This window comes from Chionomys nivalis, chromosome 3 (assembly GCF_950005125.1).
Source record: "Chionomys nivalis chromosome 3, mChiNiv1.1, whole genome shotgun sequence".
NCBI lineage: Eukaryota > Metazoa > Chordata > Mammalia > Rodentia > Cricetidae > Chionomys > Chionomys nivalis.
Window position 1 is genome coordinate 66244629 of NC_080088.1, and position 24320 is coordinate 66268948.

The 24320-nt window shown below is 36.6% G+C and overlaps 1 protein-coding gene across 3 annotated transcripts in view; it reads left to right on the plus strand.

The window, feature by feature from the left end:
- The window catches only part of Fgf12 (fibroblast growth factor 12), a 539239-nt gene extending 515296 nt beyond the window's left edge, over positions 1-23943 (plus strand). For all 3 annotated transcript variants that reach the window (XM_057765082.1, XM_057765081.1, XM_057765080.1), the window contains 2 exons: positions 3605-3803; positions 19244-23943. In XM_057765082.1, the coding sequence (XP_057621065.1) occupies positions 3605-3803; positions 19244-19362 (318 nt within the window). In that variant the 3' untranslated portion in view covers positions 19363-23943. The remainder of the gene's footprint in view (positions 1-3604; positions 3804-19243) is intronic.
- Positions 23944-24320: the final 377 nt, after the last annotated feature.

The window sequence follows — 24320 nt, forward strand, 5'->3', positions numbered from 1 at the left end:
AAAAGTATACTGGGGGCTTGTCTAGATCTAGAGCATTGAAATTACTCTGAAAAATATGAAATTCAGGTTTTAGCCACTGACTTGAAGTCTCATAATAAAATATGTATGGTAGTAGAAGCACAGTCTTTATTGGTACATACTCCAAGTCCAGGATTTCTATTTTTATTATGCAAAAAGAGTGTAGTAGAAAATATAGTGTAAATTCACAGATGCCCAACTTTATGTTGAAACTGAAACAACAGTTTTTAGTAGAGGTTGTACTGCAAGTCATTGCCCATGCAGATTTAGTTCCCTAAGGTTGCTCTCTGGAGTCTCAAAGCCCCTTAACATCTAGAGATAACACTGTGTTTGTTTAGTACTGAGATAGATCAAGACACAAAAGCATTGAAATTACTCAGTCATCTTGAGTTTGTGTGTGTGCGCACATACTCACGTGAGTGCACCTGCACCTGCATGCATGTGCATATGTGTGCAGAGGTCAGAGAGGTTAATGATAGGTTTCTCCATGTTATATTTTGAGACAGCAAATCTTACTGAACCCAGAACTCATTATTTCAGCTGAATTGGCTTGCCAGTAAGTCTCAGAGATCCGTCTGTCTCTGCTGAACCAGACAGACACCATTGTTTTCATTTGGGCTCTGCGGGATCTATCATAGTTTCTCATGCTTGGCAAACATTTTACCTACTAAGTGTTCTCTCCAAACCCCCTGTATACTTTTAAAATAATAGCAAATTTAAACTTTTTCTAAATCTTTCAACTTAGTTCCAAACCAGAACTTGATTTTCTTATAGACTGACAATACTGACAATATTGGAAGGTAGCAGGACCAATAAGAGGTGGGGCATAGTAGTAATTCCTTAAGTCAACTAAGAATGTGGTCTTAGGAGGCATTAGGGAATCCATGTCTGTCTCTGACTTCCTATTTTGTGAAATGATTTCTTTTACACCATCGTTCTTCCTTTTATCATCTATCTAGAACATTTTTAGCCTCTAAAACTACCAGCTCAATAAGCTATTTTTCTTTTAATGTTAACTTGCATCAGGAAGTTCATCAGTTTGAAAAACTGACCAATACTGGCCTGGTGATGCAGTTCAGAGCAGTGTACTTTCGAGCATACACAAGGCCTGGGTTCAGTGCCAGCACAGAAACCTGAAAAGACTGATATGATACTTTTTGCTAATTGAATCTGTACTTCTTTAATATCTGTATTTGGCAATGATTTGATTCTTTCTTGGTAATATGGAAATGGTGATATAAAGAGCACACCTTGTTAAGACCAAGGCTGCCAGGCAAGAACATGCAATAGTTTTCTTCTCTCCCCTCATCTTCTCCAGCCAATTTGTTTCTATGATTTTTTATTAGATATAACATACAATAAAATTTACACTTAAAGGCTTTCAGTAGATTTTTGTATTTCTACAAAGGTACACAAATATCAGAACTATTTAATTCTGACTCCATTTCCATTTCTTCAGGGAAGCAGTCATTCTCTGTTTTATTCCAACTTCGTGGTAGCACTTCACATCCATTATTTTCCATCTCTGAGATGGTTTTCTCATTATATGCAATATTACAAACCCTGTTGTAATGTTTCATATAAATGGAATCAAATAACATGTAGCATTTGCACCATGTAGCCTAATGGTTTTGTGTTTCTCTTAGCATAATGTTTTAAGGCTCATTTATATTTTCAAATGAATCAGTATCCCATTACTCCACCCAATGAATAGCAATACATTATACAGCTATGCCACATTTTGTTGATCTACTCAACAGTTGATAGATATTTAAGTTGTTTCTGTAATCAATACTACTATCAACATTTATGTATAAATTTTCTTATATTCATGTTTTCACATCCTAGAGGTTCATGGCTAGGAGTAAGATGATTGAATCCTTGCTAACTGTATTTTTATTCTTTTGGGAAAATGTCAGGCCACTTTCTCTTCTATTACTTCACTTTGTGGTCCTATCAGCAATCTGTGAGAGCTACAGATTTTTTTCACAATCTTATCCTTATCAACGCTTTTAACTGGGCAGTTTCTATCAGCCTCACATTAATATCTTATAGTCATTTATTTCCAAGATAATCAGGATATTATTCTTACATTGAAGAGTGCTACAAGAATTGTCATTTTCAGTTTTAATATAAATGGTGTTAATGTACTGTTACTATTATTATTGCATTTCCATTCTCAGTCCCATCTTTTGTTTAGTAATATGAAACTCATTTCAAATCACAGGCGTCCTTTTGGTGGCATCTTTAGCACTCTCCACCGTCACTAGCCTCCTAGTGTTGTTTATCTCTCTCTAAATGAAGGCAGGACTATCATCTATAAAGACATGGTTCCTGCCGGCTTTATTTCTACGCAGTCATTGTTTGTGCAGTTCTCTGCGTAAATGCATCAATTTGTGAGGCTTCACATTGCAAACTTTGCAGTGTGCAGTGACAAAGACTCGTTATGGCGGGCATGCATGGCATGGGGAGGGGGTTTACTTGCTTTTAGCTGGGTGGCATCCTATCACATTTTTCTTTTGCTTATCTCAGAAGAAGAGACAATTCATCTTTAGAAAGATACATTTCATTCATTGGCATATTAAGGCATTATTTTATTGTATTGATTATAAAATTGTATTATGCATCATTAGAAAGAGAAGTGTTGAGTCTGAGGGGCAAGTCTGAGATTATAACACAATTAAAAGGGCTGGAGAGATGGCTCGGCTATTAAAGGCCAGGCTCACAAACAAAAATAACACAATTAAGAGTAAATTCTGATATTGGTTTGCAATTTTATTTTCATGCATCTTTTAACTAACTCTTTAGCATTTTGATTTTCTCACTTAAGAGACGAGGCTGAATATTTCTTCCTGGAATAGCAGTGTCATTCTAGGTTTCACGGAGGATTCTTCAAGAGGAGTATTTTCTTCTGCTGCTTGATGATTTGTTTCTTGAGACAGGGTTTCTCTGTAGCTTTGGAGCCTGTCCTGGTACTAGCTCTTGTAGACCATGCTGCCCTCAAACTAACATTTTTATTATTAAGTATGCATTTAAAATGAATCAAAGGTAAAACTACAGACTTTAAGTGAATTCAAGGGGAAGCTACAGGCATCGAGCAAAGTAGCAGCATACTGATAAATGTAGGGGCAAGTGTTTTGCTGAGTCTTAGATTTTTGTGCATATCACACATTTGCTTCAAAAGCATCTGGTGTCCCTGTGTTGTGTGTGGTTGCATTTTGATTTTGATTAGGGATAAGTTCTACTGGTTTAACTCCATGCTAACAGCCACAAAAATGAGGAGTGTCCAAAAATTTTGATTTATGAACATTTGACTTGCTAAGATTTTAGACTTACCCAGGGCTTTAGCCTCCAGTGAGTGTGATCATATCTAAGCAGCTGTTTTTTTCTGGACTAAAAGTTGGTCATTAAAAGAATCTTGAGTTTTGATTTCATATAATGACTCTCTATAGGAGCCCTAACTGAAATCCTGTCCAGCTTCCTGTGCCTTGTTCTGAACACTGGGGATATGTTTAAGACTGGCTGGATGCAGCCATTGCTGATTCGTTGCTAATTCCTTTTTCTTTCACTGTGCTTGTTTCTGCAGGATGTTTTTACCCCGGAATGCAAATTTAAGGAGTCTGTCTTTGAAAACTACTATGTGATCTATTCTTCAACCCTGTATCGCCAGCAGGAATCAGGGCGTGCATGGTTTCTAGGACTCAATAAAGAAGGTCAAATCATGAAGGGGAACAGAGTGAAGAAAACCAAGCCCTCATCTCATTTTGTACCAAAACCTATTGAAGGTATGAAAGCAGCTTCTTTGTCATGTGTGCTATTCAGCATAACGTAAAGAGATATTTAATCAGTTTTCAGTTGACTAAGTAAACACGTGGAGGAACAAAGGAAATGTAAAGGCTAATAACTATGTGTTCCAGAGGACATATTCTTCGAGGAATGAAACATGATTACTGCTGACATTAGTGTAGTGGGAAAGGTAGTGTATTTCATGTTGTAGAATTAATATTGGGAATTAGAGAAAGTATTGTCACTTCCACAGAAAGGAATATATCTTTGAAGACTAGACCAGACTCATACAAATAGAGACAAAAGCATTCAAAGAATACTATAGCTAAAGGAAGACATGTGCCCACTTTGTAAGGCTGAGTAGAAGGTCCCTAAGAAGTAGATAATACTGCTGTGGGAAATACACTCAAAATTAGAAATGCTTTGGCAAATAACACTTTCAACTCCTGTGTCATTTTTTAACAGTTAAGCTGGTGTATTTGTTTTTTGCAAAAGTAGCACAATGCCATTAACAAACTTCGGTAAAGTTAGAAAAATATTTTAAAAATCTATGAGTTTTATTTATTCTTTATATAGATAATAGAGTCTTGTGGAACCCCTCCCACTCCATTCCCCCAAAGGGAACATCTATAATCTACCTCCTTAATTGGAGCGGCTTCCTGTACTCTGGTTAGTTGAGTTTTCCCTTGGGGTGGAAAGCCTTATGTATATGTCAGAAGAAATATGTGGGATGCTGTGCTCACAGTCCCAGATGCACTTCAGCGTTCTGCTTATTACTGCATTTTGTATAAAATCAGGGAAGGTACAAGATGACTCTTACAGTGTTATAAACTAGAATTAAGATAGGCCTCACACAATACCTGTCAATAGCAGGTTAGTCATACAACTTCTCTCAAAACTAAATGTGGAAATAAGCTTTCCAGAAATGGTGCTGTGGTGTCCCAGTTTGGGGACCTCGGCTGTTTGAATCTTTCACATCTTTCATCCTAGTGTCTTGCCGTGATTCCTTAGATCTGCACAGTGCAGCCAGAATGATGCACAAAATGCAGCTGTGTGTAGAGTGATGCCTAGACTTGTGCATTGCACCCTTGTCAAAAACCACACACACACACACACACACACACACACACACTGTGTGTGATCTTGCCAGCTTCATTACCAGACTCATAGGGCAAGAAAGAACTAGAAGAAGGGGTTGAAAATCTATGCAAGTTTTCAAGTCACCATAGTCTCCACTCGCCACATAATCTTAGTGCTTTAGTGGCAACACCTAGACGGTTAGCCATACTTAGGTACAGAGGAGATGAACATATAGTCTCATGATGGATGGTTTCATGTCAAATACATGTGCAGGTCTAGGAGGGCAGTGGTAGAATGGGTACTGAGACATCAGTTCTGCCTCCAGATTGCATCTTCTTCACTTTAGAATGCCCTGGATTCCCTGATCAGAACCATGTTAGTTGTTGGTTGTAATTTTGCTATCACTGGTGAATCGTAAGGCTTTCCCCCTTCATACTGTGAGGAAGATGGTGTCTGTTTTTAAATCAGATTCCCTAATAATTCAGTTTAACTCCAAGGTCCTTTGTGTAGTTTGTTTGTAGGAAAGAACTCTTAGGTGTGAAAAACAAAGAATGTCATAAGACTCAATTCTGAAGACAGAAATTTAGCTGCTGTCCCATCAAGGACCATTTAATTCCCTATCCATGTTTTTGTCATTTTTTTTAAAGAACAAAGTATATTTAATCAAACAACATTAGTGAAGTTTTATAATTCTTTCTCTAGGTGGTGCTTTAAAGTATGCCTCAATTATTTTCTCATTTTTATTCCATTTTTATCAAGTAAGTTCTAGTATAATTTGCTTCACAAATGTTGAAAAAACTGAAGCAAAGAAGTCAGTATGTAATTAGTCCCGAATCATAGATTCAGTGGGTAACAGACCGTGGCTTCAAACCAAAGCACTCTGCCTCAAGCAGTCAAGTGCTGAGCTTCCATGAACATGGATGACATGGGCTGGTCTAAGTCAGAAAGGCTGTGGCCATAATCTAATTACTAGGCAAGAGGACTCAATGCTACTGAGTATGTCTACTAGTGGTTGCTTCTCCTTTTCTTCTGGAATATACCACAGTATAGAAATAAAACCCCTTGCACATCCTTGGAGAGATTTATGCTGATAGACATTACATGATAAACATTAATTGGTCAGGTCTTTGACGTTTCAAATATATTCTGTTGTGATTGTCAATGAAAATTTGAGCCAGTTTCCATCAATTCTCTATGCAGCTATATTGGGTTTCTATTAGTAAGAAAGATAATTGAAATCACTCACGTGACTTTTCTTTTCTGTGTACAAGAACGTCTTCTTTCCTGCTGGGTTTCCAAACTATTTTTGCTATATACAACCTACCAATTTAGTATTCACTAGACAAGTTGTGTATATTATCTCTATTTAAAAGATACAAAGAATTACAATAGCTCTAGGTTATTATTATCTTATAAATATTTATTTAAATCAATTAAGTAAAGTGTCCAAGATCACAAGTCTAGAAAAATACAACCATGAGATTACAATCCCTGAAGGCCAGAGCCAGTGAATAAGTGATTACCACTTCTTATGTTGCCCTGATATTGGGAATAAGCTGTGAATGCCCAATTACCCAGAGAAGCCAGTGATGAAATGCTGTACCATGTATTAGTTACTTTTCTGCTGCTGTGATCAACTACAATGAGCAAGGCAATTTACAGAAGAAAGAGTTTATTTTGGCTTATGGTTCTCTAGAGCAAGACTCCATCATGGACAGAATGGAAGCAGACAGTAGGAAAAGAAGGCTGAGGACTCACATCTTGAACTTCAAACAGAAGAGAGAAAGCATCCAATGTAGGGCAAGGCCTTAGACTCTCAAAGCCAATCCACCGCCAGTCACATTCTTCCTTCAGCTAGCCAGCACCTCCTAAACCTTCCCAAACACCACCACCATTAACTACAGATCTGGTGTCCAGATGCCTGAAACCATGGGGCTATGTCTCACTCATATCACTATAGACCATGGTAAAAATCACATGGTAATCTGGTTTTAAACCTGGCAGAATAAAGACAACTCTTTATGAAGTGATATAAAATTACATATTGAAAATGTATGCATGGTACCAAATGTAGTACCGTGTTCAAACTGAGTTGAAATTATTAAGAATGTGTTGTCTTTGTGCCTGTTATTTTAAAAAATTGTTAATAAAAATAAAAAGGGAAAATTAATTTCAATATAGAGGCTGAATGTATTTTTAAAAAAACATGAAGATGCAATAATCTTAGAAATAAATAACTCAGTGAGTCACCCAGTCCTACAGTTTACTGCCCACAAGAAGTGACCTTCCCTAGTATATATAGACACAATGAGTAGACAATAAAAGACATGCCATGCTAAAGGAAAACACTAGCAGACAGGAGCATCTATACTTAGATCAGATAAAATATACTTTGAGGTAAACTCTACAAAGAGACAAAGAACTTATAAAACATATAATTAGAAGATGCTTTTAAAAAAGAAATGTGAAATAAGTTCACTGCAAGCAATTAGGCATATATCTGTTTAAACAAGTAGTTGTTGGGTGTTTTATTTTTAATATTCAAGAAAATCTTTGTAAGCCTGAAAACCCACTGCTTCTACCATTACCCCCCTGACAGACCCCACACTGCATGATGAGTGGGCTGTTCTTTTGTGAAGTAGATTAGCCCTAGGTGGTAGAAAGCCAAAGTGTGCTATTTAATATTGTGATTGTTTTTGTTTTCTTCAAACATCTTTGCCTTTAATCCCATTCTTGTGTCATCTTTTTTTCCAGTGAAAGGATCAGTAATTCTTACGCAGATAACATGATAATCATCACCACGTGCCCATTCCCCTTCAGTCCTTCACTCTCTGGTGTTGCCCATAAGGACAGTGTTAATGAGGGGTTGCTGATACGTCTACTGGACGCACTGACTTGGTGTGAAAGTCCATTGCTAAGTACAGTGAACAAGCTTCTACTTACTTGGATTGTCTCTAGAATTTACCACAACAGCACTAAAGAGCATTATTCTGAGAAGTGACACCCCAGATTTAAACTGTCTTCGGGTGACCTCCCCTGCCAGTATCAGATAGAGAGCAAAAGACTCTTTGACAAAGAAAAAGATACTGACACCTCAATTTGTCTTCCCTCCTCTTTCAAAAGCTCTCTACTCAGCTCTTGCAAGTGGTTGAGTAATTAAAATCAAATTATTCCCCCCTGAAAAATTGTGCGTGTGTGCATGTGTGTGTATGTCTGTGATATGCATGTGTGCACTTGTATGTTATCCAAAGACTTTAAGTTTCCAAGACTGGGTACTGGAGAATGAAAGATATTACCGAAATATTTATTTATTGAAATCCATCCCTATGAAAGTATTAAGTTTGAATTAGGAATACTAATACACTTCTGACACTTTTTTGATGGGGAAAGAAGATTATAATGCTTTCCACTCTCTCCTCATTGTGGGGAAGTTACATGCTATCTGCTTTCTTTGTTAGTTATGGAATTTTAAGACCTAGCAGAATAGCATAGATTGTGGGATCTCAAACAATGATATGATGACCATCTGTGGGGTTCTTAAAAGCCACAAACCTCCAAGTGACCTCATCAAGTCTGGGTGTGTCCTAAGTATGTACAACTTTTATTTATTTATTTATTTATTTATTTATTTATTTATTTATTTATTTATTTTGGATTTTTCGAGACAGGGTTTCTCCTTAGCTTCCTGGAACTAGCTCTTGTAGACTAGGCTGGCCTCGAACTCACAGAGATCCACCTGTCTCTGCCTCCCGAGTGCTGGGATTAAAGGCGTGTGCCACCACCGCCTGGCTATGTACAACTTTTAAAGCTGTCCAAATGAGCCCGGTGCTCACCAAATGAGACTGGATGCTCTGAAATAAACTGGGTGTTAAATTACTCAGCTTATCAAGCTGATCAAGTTTTGTCACAGGCAGTTTAAGTTTTTTTTTTAGATTATTGTGATCCCTGCACTGGATGAAGTTGAGTGATTTGTTCCTCTGACAGTGTATATGCAAAGAAAACTCTTACCTCAGAAGGGATAAGAGGCAGGGAATCCGGACTGCTCTTCAGACTCCAGAGGGAAGGGGAATGGAGTGGGGGGAGGGGGAGACGAGTGGGGTTCAGGGGAGAGGAATGGGGTTCGGGGGAGACGAGTGGGGTTCAGGGGAGAGGAGTGGGAGGAGGAGGAGGGAAATGGGAGGCGGGGAGGAGGAGGAAATTGTTTCAACAAAATAAATAAATAAATAAGATTTAAAAAAAAGAAAACAAGAGTAAGTTTATCCTGGAAGCAAATGTGGGTGACCATGATCACAGTTTAAGTTCCCTTAAAGTCCTATTCCAATGCGGTAAGAGTTGGATGAAGTTCTAACAGCGACAGGAAAAGAGAGTCATAACTTAAGAAACCTTTCAAACATGTTGTTAGAGACATTACATAAAGTGGCAAAAGCAAAGCAGAGACATCTCTTCTACTGTCCTGGGTGCTCTCTGTCAATACAGCCTGTGGTTAGGAACCACTAAGGGCTTTCATAAGTTAACGCCTTCCAAAAGGCTTCACCTGTTAGTCATAAGAATGTCAGGTCAAATACGAGAGGGCACAATGGTTATTAATGGGGCTAAGGATGCCCCAAGGGAAATTGTAACTAGGCTGTGGACTTGAAACTTTCACTGGCACTTCTGCTCGCTTCATCAGCCTTGTAGAAAGTTCAGTGGAGTTTTATTCCCTTCAGGAACTTTCTGTCACAGACACGATGAGCATAACTATTCAAATCATGTTGCAATTTGAAATTCATCACTGTTACTTAGATAGGCATGTTTTAGTGCTAGGCTAATTACTACATGGAGTAGGCAGGTGCCATGCCAATTATTTTACTAACTTAATCAACAAAAAATGTGTAACCTAAGAAACACCAAACTAACCAAGAATGAGATCGTCTAGTTCTGAATTCTTTTAGCAATTGCCTGCTAAGTAATTTTGAGGAAATGATTTTCCTTTTTCAGTCTTGACCACTTTTGAGAATGAAGTCAGTTATAAATTTCATCTGCTTCATGGAAATAAAATGAGGATTAACCATGGTAAGAAGGTTCAGTGCCTCAAAAGTTTCCAGATTAAAAGAAAAATGCCTTTAAATTTTTTTTAGAAAAACTGTACATTGCCTTATCTTCTGTCTTCAAGAAATGCTAAGAGGTAAAACATTTGATGAAAAGAATATTGAGTTGTAGAACAGAGAATCCCTCCTACAGCTACACAGTGAGTCACCAAAGAGAAGTACACACTGGGCTTCTTAAGTTCAGAAGCTCCAACTTGAAAAATGAAAACACACACATACATATGCACATATATGTATATATAGCACACACAAATACACAATGCATATATACATATATATGTATACACACATATATAAACACATGCATGCCAACACACACACACACACACATATATATATATATATAATCATCTGGAATAAGCTAGATAGTTCATGTACAAAGAGTCTCTTTGGGGCTGACCCATACTATAGATAAATACAGAAAGTATTTATAATATTTATTAATTATTTATAATAAAATATAGACTTCCCTGGCACAGTATATTCCAGAAAGGATAGTCACACTGACTCTGTCGCTCTGTCGCTCTTTCTCTCTTTCTCTCTCTCTCTCTCTCTCTCTCTCTCTCTCTCTCTCTCTCTCTCTCTCTCTCGGTATCTCCCTCCCTTCCTCTTCCTGTCTCACCCATTGTCTTCTTCCCTTCCTCTTTTGAGTTTCCCTTTCCCCACTGTAACTCTTCCCAGCCACTTTCTGCTGATCTCTGGAGTGAAACATCCCCTCCTCTTCCGGACACATTCTTCACCCACTTCTGTCTTTGACACTTGAATACTGTTCCTGCTCTATTCAGATAATGACATACATCTTCTTTTATTCATAATTTCTCAACCTTTGCAATAAACATTTGAGCATGCTGGGGACTTTCCTGTGATCTGTTACCTCCAAACCAGGGTTTAACTCACTCCCAACAGTTCCATTGAGATTCCATGTGACATTAATTAAGGTGTGAAATTGCCTCATGCTAATTGCCCAATCCCTTCTGTGATCTGCTGTTAAGACAGATGGATATTTTCAATGGTGCATTAACTTACAGAACCACCTAACCTTTCCATTTCTTGGAAATTAGAGAAGGTCAAAGAAGATTCCATTAAATTGTCAGTAATAAAAAATATTAGTCTTATTTCATTTTTCTTGCATAGAAGCTAATAGAAGACAAGAAATAGGAGTTTCATCCAAAACAGAGGGCTTCCTGTCTCCATTTGGATGGAGAATTTGTCATTAACAACTGCAATGGCACTGTCCAAACATCCAACAAAATATTTCATGACAGTGGTGACTGTCAGAGCTTCCCACATCCCCACTAGAAGTCCCTGCTCTCTGCTCATCTCTAGAGAATCAAGTAGTGGTGGAAAAGGAGTCACTGAGACCCCATTCTGCAGCCTTGTCCTCTTTGCACAACACTTTTGTTTCAATCTGTTGAATTAACTGATTATCATTTGATAGTCACCGAGACCTTGGTGATACAAAAGTTGATAATTAGCATCCCCTTTTTAATTGGGAAACAACTTATTTAAAAGAAGAATTAAGTAATTAACTCAGGTTCACATGACAGTTTTCAACTTCAGACCTCACAAACATTTTCCTATCAGGAGTGTGAGTGGTGTGTGTGTGTGTGTGTGTGTGTGTGTGTGTGTGTGTTATTGCCCATGCATGCATGTATAAAACAACACAGCTGACACCAAACAACTTCACAGGGACATGGGGAATAGTGCTTGACTAAAAAGAGGCTCCCCAGATTACCAAAGGGCAGAACTAGAACTAACCTTAATATCAACTGACTCTAAATTACCAGATTTCATTGAACATGACAGTTTCTAGGTACAAAAAAAAACTGATATGCTTTTATTCATCTTTATGACACAATACTCCATTATACATATACATACTTTTATTCTTTCATTTGTTGAACATGAAATATAGATCTGTATTTTGACTTCTGTGAGAAGAGAAAGATACATGGACATAAAGGTATTTACTCTATGATAATGATAAATTTCCTTGGGTACATAGTCAAGAACAACACAGCTAAATAAACTGATAGTTCTATATTTTATTTTTAGAAGAACCTTTCTCTAGCATTCTATGCTGGCTATATTAGCCTGTATTCACACAAGAGTCCCCTTTCTGTGTCTTAAAATCTAATATGACTGCATGAGATAAAAATCCAAACTTTAATTTCTTTTTATATGACTACAAGCCTGCTTGTCTGTATGCAGTGTGTAATACTCAATATAGTTTTTATTTAAAGTTTCCTAAGGGCTAAAGATACTGAACACATTCCATGATCATTTTTCCATATTTATTGGCTGTTTGTGCTTTTGCTTTTGGATAATGCTGTTGATTTGAATGAAGAATTTTCAAAAGAAGACATGTAAATGGATAATAAACATTTTAAAAATTAAAAAAAACATTGACAGGAGTTGTAGAGTTATAAATTGGCAACATTTTAAAGTTTTAATTTTGTTGGTCTCTTAATTTTGCATTCTTAATGTTTTACAAGTATAAGAATACTTATATCAACATGCAGGCTTATAGCAGGCCTCAAGGTTTGTTACTATAGAGACATAGCAGGAGGGCATGCATGAGGAGGCACCACGTACATAGCTTCTCACACCTGTCACCTTTAGAAATAACAGCAACTCCTGTGTTTTGTTTCTTTTATGTTTAAGAAAATTATTGGCTTTATCTAAGCATTCACAGAAAAATAGTAATGATTATTGAATATTGCAAGTTTTAAACAGGAGGAACGACTGCGCTATGGTGATGCACACCTTTAATCCCAGCACTCGGGAGGCAGAGGCAGGCGGATCTCTGTGAGTTCAAGACCAGCCTGGTTTACAGAGCTAGTTCCAGGACAGGCTCAAAAGCCACAGAGAAACCCTGTTTCGAAAGCCAAACAACAACAACAACAAAAAACAAATCAGGAGGAACGAGCTGTGATGATGGCATAGAAATCCTGCATATTCTGATAGCTGTATTGGAATGCAGGCTCTGGTGAACAGGTCATGGGAAAGAAAGCATTAGACAAAAAGTCTGTATTAGAAAACCCATGCTTTGTTGTTGGAGAATAGGGAAAGGAAAGAGTTGAGATAAGAACATGCCTTGATTTGAACTTGGTGCTAAAGAACCAGGCAGAAGTGTCTCCTTTACGACCATCATTTCTGTACAATTCATCCAAAACCATTGTAGCAGAGGGGATGGCAGAGGAACACTGTCATTCTCCCACAGAGATAGTCTGAGGGTGAAAAAGACACAAAGGGTGCTCTGCCCACTTCCTGTCATTCACTACTGAACCAAAATAAGGGAAACTGTTGGATCAAGGACAGCACAGACGAGCCAGATGTAAAGAAACAAAAACTGTTTCAAACATTCAGATATTGCTCCTTCGGACCTTGAACAAATTCGGGGATTGAAACTGTTGACAATAGGTGGGAGGTACAGCCAGAAGTACAATTAGAACTGGCTCCATACCAAATATCATTAAGTTACTCCTCTTAAAACTAAAGTTGTATTGGGGTATTGGAGAGATGGCTCAGCATTTAAGAACACTGGCTGCCCTTCCAGAGGACGCAGGTTCAGTTCTAGGCACTCAGCAGTGACTGTCTGTCTGTAACTCCAGTTTCAGGGTTTCTGACTCCCTCGCACAGACATACATGCAAGCAAAACACCAATGCACTTAAACTACAAATAAGTAAATAAGTAAGTAAATAAATAAAGTGTGTATTAGAAGTATAGTCCACACATCTGTATCCAAATACAGTTAATGGCTTATAATATTTCACATGGTCTCAAACTGTCACAGGGGACACTGGATCTGGGTTTCTGAAAGCAGGTGTGAATCTCAGAGGACAGGAAGGATGGGGCATTTTTTTCATCTTGTTTTCACTTAATTTCCAGTTTACAATTTTTTTTTATTAAAAAAGAAGAAAATGTCACCTTTTGCCTTCTATCCTGAAATGGGCCAAGATGCATAACACAGAGAAGTACTTAAACATCGACAGACAAGTACTTAATGATTGAGGTTCTAAACAAATGAGATAGTAGTTTACTGTAGCAGAAAGAGAGGGAAATGCCCTCCCCCTAACAATGATTGCACTTTGAACTATGACCAAAGAAAGAAAATAGCCTGTTCTGCTAAAAGAGGAAAAAGCTTATTCTGGCGTGGGCTAGGAAAAGGAGCCATGAAATTTCTATTACTATTAGAGATAGCATCTAGACAGATTCATGGAAATGCCTGTTCCATGTTCCTACTATGATTTTGATGACCTATGATTAGAAATTAACAAGCAAACTCCACATTCTGATTCTGATGTTTGTATGAGATCATCATTGTATTACCACAGACTCTGTAATTGTCATTTATTACGTGGAGTTAATTATTCTGGATTTCTCAGATGTTGTGTTTCTTAACTCCTTAAAGTCTAAATTAAGTTCCTTCCAAATGAAAGCACAAAGTAGCTAGCTTGATCAAACAAAAACCACATAGCAATTGCAGCCACAATTGCTACTTGCAAAGGCCACAGTAGAGACACAGTAGATTTCAGATGCATAATGAATCCTGAGCTAGAATTGTTTCTATGAAGCTGTGATTATATTTAGAAGGAACTAAACAATTTAATAACATTTTCGAATGTGGTTTTTTTTTTTTTTGAGAGCAACAGTGGGATTCAGTTTGACTGAGTTTTCTCAACTAAGCTGCCTTGCTGCTTTAAAGCCAAATAAATATTTTTCATAAAAATGATTGAATTATTTGATTTTTCCCCAGATTCTTGTATATTTTTCTGGATGAGCATATTATTTACTCTTCATTTACTATCAAATTTAGACTGGTGTATATTAACATATAGCGGTCATGGTTTCCAGTTGTAGGGATTTGATAAGGTCTGAGACTAATGAGTCCTGAGCTACTCCTCTCTCCCCACTTCCTTGTGTTATTTCATCCTGTGTTCATGCTTACCTTCACAGGACAACCCAGGTGGGGATGTTTGTATTTTAATTGTTCGTAGCATCATAGCTAAATTGATACTACATAAGCAACACCGTTCTAAAATTCTCATTGAATCCTTGAATCCTCTTTCTACGTCTATATTCTCTTGGTTACATCTCAATTCTCTACTCTTTACTTTCAGTACTAAGACATTTCTGATTATTGAGGACAGGATGACCATCCATATGCTAACAGGGAAACTCTGGATTAAATAGTTCTTTTAAAAGAAAATATTTATTTACTTTAATATGTTTGAAGTGCTTTGCCGGCATGTATGTAAGTGCACTGCATCCATGCTTTGTGGCTGATGAGGCCAGAAGATAGGGTCAGATTCACTGGATCTGGGGTTGCACATGGTTCTGAACCATCGTGTGGGTGCAGAGAACTGAGCATGGATCCTCGGCAAAGATCAGCTAAGTGTTCTTATCTGCAGAGTCATCTCTCCTACCCGGATATTTACTTATTACTTAACTCAGGGCTGTTAGGATGCTTTTAATGAGAAAATACAAAAAGAGAATTTATCACTTTAAAATTTTGAAATGTAGCATTTCAAGTGTACATTTCAGTGCCCATACGTTTGTCTAGAACTTACAAGCCACCCCTGGAAACCCTCCTGGAACTGTTCATACTGCAGAACTGAGTCTCTCCACCTTGCTGCAGAACTGAGTCTCTCCACCTTTTAAGACTTAGCTCTCCCTCTCCTCTCCTCTCCTCTCCTCTCCTCAAGGGCCCTCACAACAGTTCTACTTTGTCCTCTTGCATACCATTAGCCAATTTTCTCATAGTGATTCATGCAGTATTTGCTTTATGAGCTGGGTCATTTGGCGTACTGCCATTTCTTCAAGGTTCGTCCATGCTGTGGCATGTATCAATATTTCTTTCTTTCAAAAACTAAATAAAATGTAATATATTTGAATATATAGCACATTATATTTATCTATTATTCTGCTAATGGCCACTTTACTTCATCTTTTCGCTATTATGAATAATGTGTCTATAATAATGAGTGGGCAAATATATGTTTAAGGCCCTTTTTCTTTACTTTTTTATCTACATCTCCAGAACTGCAGTTGATGGACTTTTTGGTAATTCCATGTCTTAACAATTCTCATTTCTTATTGTGGCTGTGCCACCTAACATTCTGAGCAACAATACCCAAGAGTTTCAATATCATCACATACCTGCCAACTTTGTTGGTTTCTACTTATTCTTTTCACTACATCCATGTGATATTTGTTTTTAAAACCATTTCTTAGTGACAGTAGAAATATTTAGTAAAAGTAAGGCCAACTTGAATATTAATATGCAACAATAATAGTGTAAACCTTGTCTAATATCATTTAGTCTGTTGAGGCTTTTCTAGATCAGAACTCCTGACTAGACATTCACATTCTAGTTCTGCCACTGCTCACCCCTCTATATTAGAGAAATGATTTCTTTTCCTTTATGTTTCAAACATGAAGATAAGAATTTCTTACTATGATGATCACAAAATTGTTCTAATTAGTGAATAAGACAATCCATTTAAAGTGGCTCTGAATATTTCAAAATGACAGGCTTAGTTGTGGGATTAACAGCTTATACTTTGATTTAGAATATATTTGTCGGACACCTTGTACTTTGTCACTTCTTAAATTTTGTTCCATCATTTATTTTGAAGTTTTCAAAAATGGGCTCAAAGACAGTTATTAAAGCTCTCAGAGGTGGCTGTTATCACACTAAAGAGTGCTTGTCCTTTCCCTGTCCTTTTCTTTACATTGTCATTGAATTCAATTGCACTCTGTAAAGTACATTCTGTTCTAAGTTTTGAGAGCTAGAGCTTTTTACTTGTTACAGTCTAAAGTTGGGTGTTTTGCTAGGTTCCAGGATTTGTAAATGATAACGAAAAAGTAATTGGTTTAGTAGTGCTCCCCTCTCTCCCTCTCTCTCCCTTTCTCCCCTTTCTCCCCTTCTCTCCCCCTTCTCCCTCCCATCTTTCCTCTTTTCCTCCTCCCTGCTCCTTCCACTTTCTGTATTTGCATGTAATTCCTAGATTTCCCTGAGTTTTCTTACAACACAAATCCACTTTATGAACAATAATGTAGAGAATGAAATGTATTTGATTCGTAGGGTAGAGGAAAGACAGTTTCCTTCAGCGAACTGGAAAACATACTTGTTAGTCATTTGGTTTATTAAAACCTTGAATTTTATTATTTAATTTAATAAGACATAAAATAGGGTGGCTGAATTACCCTAAAAAATTTATCTTCTGTTGTAGTATTATTGAGTTTTAGTTTAATAAACTGTAAATTTTCTTTGCAGATTCTATTTCAGGATGGTTACTAAGCTTCAATTATTGGAAAACTTACCTGCAGTGCTAATTTTAGTACTAATATTTGTGTGTTTCTACTTGAAGTACTTTATGTCTATGTGAGAAATAGTAAATACATAAAAAGTTAACAGGAAGAATTTATATAATGAAGACAGAAGGGATATTGAAATTATAGGAAGCTCAAAATATACAAATGCATTATTCTAATGGTTATCCAGAAGTACCACACCTAATACAATGTTGAAATTATCTATGACCCAATATTTTTTTCTGGGTATTTAAACACAAAATTTCTTTTTATGCATTGAGATTATGACTTAAGTGATCTGTGTTGCATCCTGGAGACTGGGTTTTCACTGTCTGTTAGCTGATGGAATTTAGAAAACTGCTTCCTGGCAGCCTGTGGATTGCTTTCCAATGGAATCACTTTATTACCTTTGAGCTGCCTTGTACATTAGCCAGCTGTAGATAACTGGATATATAATGCACAAATAAAAGTTTGCCTTCACCTTGGAGATTTTGGTAACTGCTCTACTTTCTTCATAACAGAAATACAATTAAGATCAGGGAGGGGAGCAGAGAAAAATGTAGAGCTCAATAAAAATCAATAAAAAAAAGAGCTAGTACACTGGAGGGACTTTAATGATCTGCTAGGCTATACTATAAGAATTTTTAGGGTATTTTGTTGTTGTTGTTAAAGATAGGAAGGTGGGTTACCTATTTACACCACTTGACAACATCAGAATCCACTCTATGGGCTATTAGTGCATACCTTACCTATAGGTTGCACTTTCCCACTTCAACCAGTGGCATTTGGAGATATTAGAAGCATTCATGGAAATAATTGAAATGTTTAAACATGCCGTTCAAAAATAGATGTGTGATACTCTTGTATAAGACATTTAAAAGTATCTTTCATAGCTATATTCTATATTATTCAGAGAATGACTATTGTATTTTATTAGCATCACCTGGTAGCTTAGTAAAAGTAAAGAATCCCAAACTCACCACAGAACCTATGACCTGTAAGTCATATAATAACAATATCCCTACATCATAAAAGTGCACAGTACTGCACACTACTAAATACACTTGGGAAAAAAGCCTGTCTCTTGGCTGAACAAATGCTTGCAGTTTTTAGTCTTTGTTTTGGAAGTAGTGGAGTAGCTAAGACCAGAACAGTTTATTCTGCATTCTCTAAAACAAGTTGTCTAAAATATTAATAAATGGTATTTTTACTTTTCTTGATCCTTTCAGATATTGGATATCTATTCATGCTGATGAAATTGCTATTTTTTTCAGCCATAAAAGTGTGTCTGAGTTGACAGTCAGCAGCTCAGACAGCCCGTGGACTAAATAGTCCAGCTCCCGATGATATAAACACCCTTGTCTTACCCAACCGAGGAAACTATTTGATTTTCAAAACAACATTCAAATTTCTGAACCATTTTGGTGGTGACAGTCAGAATAGATAGTTCTTATTTCAAGAAGGAAAATAACTCCTGATCCTTTGGTAAAATATGCCTATGTACATTCGTCTCTATCATAACAGCCCAGGGAGGCTAAAAGACTCACTGTGATTTATCTTGTAGGACTGGCTATGAATTGGAAAATCCTACTTATTCTAAGCAATAATTGAACTAAAGCCTTGATAACTCTCAGATGACAACCTTGGAGCCAGACAGAGAAGAGAGGATGTGAACTTAATCTTATGTTAAATAACCACATTCCTTATTGGAAAATAGCTAACAGTCCATGGGCTCCGTGCCTTAGTTTAGGTGAGGGAAGTCTGGGACAATTAAGGAAATATGTTGATGTTATTCTACTTCTCTATCCTCATCCAGATATCACTGCTGCTAGAGGGTGCCCTGAAAATTCTAAATATTCTGAACATTCTCAATCAAATTGGGAAGTTCAGTGAAGTCAGGTCTATTTTGATTGTCATAAGTAATTTTTTTTTTTGTAATTTTGCTTTCCAGTGTGTATGTACAGAGAACCGTCACTACATGAAATTGGAGAAAAGCAAGGACGTTCGAGGAAAAGTTCAGGAACACCCACCATGAATGGAGGCAAAGTTGTGAATCAAGATTCTACATAGCTGAAAACTCATCTTCTTCTTCCCTTTCCACCCTCTCCCTTCTCTTTCCTTCCCTTTCCCCGTTTTCTCCAATAAATTCACCCCAACAAGAGAAAAATAATAAAACGGCATCACAGGACTTAGTAGCTGAGATTCTGCACTCAAAAATCTTCCTTTGTGTAGGACAAGAAAATTGAACCAAAGCTTGCCTGTTGCAATGTGGTAGAAAATTCACATGCATAACAATTATCTCACATAAAAGCAAAGAAAAATAAATCAGGACACCACAGACACTAAATTTAACTGTGTTGTTATTAACAGAGGGCTAATTGTAAATAAAGACACAACTATATTGCAGACAAAATACAGTCACTGAATGGATGGAAAAGGTTTCTAGAAAGCCACTTAGAAGATGTTGTTGGACCTTAAATCCTTTTAAGTTCTAGGGAATTCTGTGATGTGCAGTTTTGTTTCATATTTGTATTTTCTTTAGACTTCTGTAAATGAGGCACAGTTACCTCCTGTTTTCAGGATATTCTCCAAATCTTAAAATTGAACTTGTCAAAATTGCATTCTTCTATTGTCTCTCAGACATATATCTAATGTCTATCAGTCAGGGGCCATTTAGTATGAAGAAAAGTTTTAAACATTATTCTTGATGTTGGCAATATTTTTTTATTTTAGAAAATGAAATCTTGTGTTGAATTTAATTTTATTATCTGATTTCATTCCTCTGTAAAGAGTTTCTCCTAAGGGAATATTGTATTTTTCTCTGAATATTGACCTAGGATTTCACTATTTTTTTTTTTACACATTTAGGGAAAATGGTTTTATTGTATTTCTGAGAAGGTATAAACACCCTCTGCCATTGCTGTATCTGGTGAAGAAGCATTGGCTTCTAGCCTTTTCCATTCAGTCTTACTGTTGATTTGTGGGTACTTTTGAACATGTATGTGCATATCTAGCTGCCATAGAAAGTTATTCTTTTTTGCTATGTCTTGCAGCAGGGAAGAAGGAAGCTGGGTTTTACCTAAAGAAATGGGGCAGGGATATCGAGTCAAAGCCAATTTAATGGCCTCTTTTATGTTGCCAGAATTTTGTGTGTAGACTGTTTTCCAAACTCTATGAAAAATCGGGAGAGTTATTAATGAAATTCCTGACTTACCATATATGAGGGCACTAGTTTGTTTGTATTATCCACATTGACAAGTCTAGTTTCTGTGTTCTAGAAAACAGAAGGTAACTAATTAAACATGGAATTTTCAAAGGACAGTGAGAAAAAATTTAACAGCTTTGATTTCAATAGACAGAGTTTTGTTGATGGGTTTGTTTATGGAAAACGAACTCCATGTAAGAGCAAGCAAACACACTGTTAGGAATACTGAAGGACTAGGAAGCATTAGCAAAGGCATGAAGTTATACCATGGCATTGGATTTACTAGATCTACTTAGGCCTGGAAACCTGAAATGGTATAGAAACATCCACATTCAAACAGAACAAACCAGAACGTTTAAAATGTTTGCAGATTTATGGGTATCATAATGAGAAGACTCAGCATGTAACTTTTCCTATATATCTACTGTCCAGCATGTATGACTCCAACTATGACTTCCTAAAATACACTCTTTGCAGAAGATCTAGGTCCTCACCTCAAACCTTTCCACTGGTTGCTGTATTCTTTTAAGGCCAATGTAGTGTCTCCCCTCTACACAATCATTATTCTTAAATGTGATTCTTGTCCTATCAAGTATCCTATTTATGTTCTCTGAACAATGGCAGGAAATGTACTAGAGGAATTTTCCTATAAAGCTAGGAAGAATAGCAATTATGCACAGAGGTCAGGCTTTTGAAGACATTTTAAATCAGAATACAAGGAAAGTAACAGATACATTTAATTTTTATATAAGGAATATTGCTTTCTGAGGAAGAGAATAACCATGTAAAGACACAAAATCAGAAGATGTATTCATTGTCACTGCTGATCCAACTTAATTATAAATACACCTGTCACTTCCAGGACCAAACAAGTCCCAAGCACAAAGCCTTATTTTCTTTGAAACAAATAATAAATAAAGAGGCTTCAACAAATATGGGTCATGGGATCTTTTAGGAGGAAGTGCCTGGAGGTTTTAAGGTGATATGTTTACTCAACCATAATGCAGCTGAGGGCCCACAGGAAATGCAATTGGTGGAAGTCACAGTTGCCCATCTCATTGATGATTTCATGATAGAAATTCAGTCATGTTGTTTATGAAAATATAATCTGATATCAATCTCTAATAAAATTCCTTCTCTATTTTCAGTGGTTGTCAATCATTCATCATACAGACACACCTTTGTCCCCATCCTATCAGTAGATAAAAAGACCACTCCATTTGTCTTTAGTTTTCCCTTCATACTGTGCTTAGCAAATGTAAACGTGTTTTGGAAATGAACTTTGTTTTTTTTACAACTGATTTCAAGAGCAAGTTGAAAGGCTTACATTCCCTCTATTCATAAACCAGGAAAAAGTGTGGTTTAGGGCACAGGGCGAACATTTGTTTACTCTCTGGTTGCTTTGTAAATACATTAAAACCATAGATAGAATCAATACTCACTGCCTTAAGTCTTAAAATACATGAAGAAATATAAGCATAGAACTTTCCTATTTTACTTAAAAACATGAGCCAGTGTCGACGGTTGTTTTTCAGCTTTCTTTCCAAGTATAGCAGTTCTTTACTGTGCTAGTCTTTGTTCTCCTTCCTGACTTCAACTCACCTATCACCTGGTTTTCTTTAATTTTAATAAGGATTCGCTTTTTGTTGCTTCTAAAACGATGCAAGAATATATTTCCAGGGAAGGACTGCAGTAGAGAACTCTAGGAGCCCTTCTGTTTTAGCTGAATGGTCTTAATAATGGAATCAAAATGCTGTGAGTCTCACAAAATGGCTTTTTGGTCAATATTCTGTACTTGATATTTTAGCTAGATGTTTGAGACCTAGAAACAAATGGTGCTGAAGTTCCACCTGCTAACGTTGAGACCTTGTGCTTCAGGAGACTGAACACAGCGAGCCACCCTTTTCCTGATCATAGTGATAGTTTTGGTTTTGAATTACATATGTGAAGTTCATAAAACATATTTAGCCGTTAAGGATTGGCACAGTGACTAGACACCCATGTAATATAGTGTGATTCTTTATGGACCTCATTCTTATTCAAACACCTATACAGAATAACTCTTCTACCTAAGAAAATGGCAATCCTGTTGCTAGGTATTTTTTCTCAGTTGGCGATTCTGTCATGCCACAGAGAAGTGTTAAGAGTGCTGAAACAAGAGGAAGGGATGGAGTGGAACTTGATGTTGTGTTAAATTGCCTTTAGGTCCAATCTGGGACCCCTGGTTGCTTAGATAAGAAGCATGACTACTTTGACAGTGATTTGTGTTTTAAAACGTCAAACCAGAAATAGAAATTCTACCCTTATGCCCTGGTGTTTAGTATAGAAAACCTTGCTTTTGAAAAGGCTTTCCATGAAGTTGCTTGATTTCTTCTGCACAAGATGAGACACAGTCAAGCTTAAAAATTCCTGCTCATTTTAATGCCATTAAATGTTGGGTTTATTACTGTGTCATAGATTGTAAATAGCATTTTTTAAGCCAGAATCACATTAAAAACTGTGGATTGTTCTACAAATATATATGTGTATATATACATATGCTTCTGAAATGAGGATATATTATATAAAGTTTTTATTTGATCTGTGGACTTTCATTAGGTAGTCAAAAATAAAGAGATTTGAATGCAAAACTTTATATATAAATGTATATTTCTAATGATAGCAAAAATTGCCACTTTATAAGAAAAAAGAGTCAAGTGGGAACAATACTAAAGCACATGCTCCTTTGGAATGTTGGTGAGTTTTAATCCCCTCTGATGCAGTGATAATGCTTTAATATCAAACATTTCTTGGAAAGCTATAATTCCCAATAGAAGTCTTAACCTGAGGTTTGAGAGATGGTTGAGAGATGGGGAGAGGAAGTGAAATACTGATATTTATCAGGGCACTTTGGAGACCATATTTAAAACCAATATTTAAGTCTAAATTGAGTGTAAATTGCTAATGTTCAGGGATGATATATTGCGCTTCAGTGACAAATAAAAGCAGAAAAGAGAATACTTACCATTATAACAGCATTGAAATCATGTAATGAACTTGCATCATTAGTTTTACTACCTGGAAACAAGGAGCTGTTGTTTCTTTGTCTTTGCTCCAAGCACAATTTAATGACAGTAGCATTCATTTTACTCAAAGTCGTTTAAAAAATCTCAAATATATAGTAACAAGTACAATCATTATTGCTACATTTCAAGGTTAACTGTTATAATCTTAATAAATGATTGACACTCAACTGTTAATAAACATGTTATATGAGAAACCTAGCAGATTAATATTTGTTTTCATTAAAGCACAGTTTATTTAAGTCATTGGTATTTTTTTTTTAGATCAGCTTTGTAAACTGTTTATACATCTCAACCTTCCTGAAGTGAAAAGAAATTAAAATCTTGAGATCTCATGCATGTAGAGTATAGGCACTTTTTTAAAAAAAAAAAAATTAAACTTCACTGAGAAGTCTCTCTTTTTCTTTTAGTGTGTCTATGCTAAAATGTGTGGTTGAAAAAGTGTGCCATGTACAGAAAGACATGGCTTTACAGATGGGAAGTCAATTCGATTTTATTCAACATTCAAAGCTAAATAATACTTTCTAATTGCAAAGCTACCCGCAGTGGCCTGACACATGCTCCTCTAAGGGTCAAGAACTGGAGGACATATTCATCCTCTTCTACCTAGGCACTTGGTTGAGATTAAGGATGATAAACTGATCATCTCTTATATCCAAGAAAATGGGACGCATGTGTCATAGAATGCCCACCAAAACGTTTCACAGTGGTGTGTCACTGAGAAGTTGAACACTGTGGATGGTGCAGAAAGAAAGTCTAGA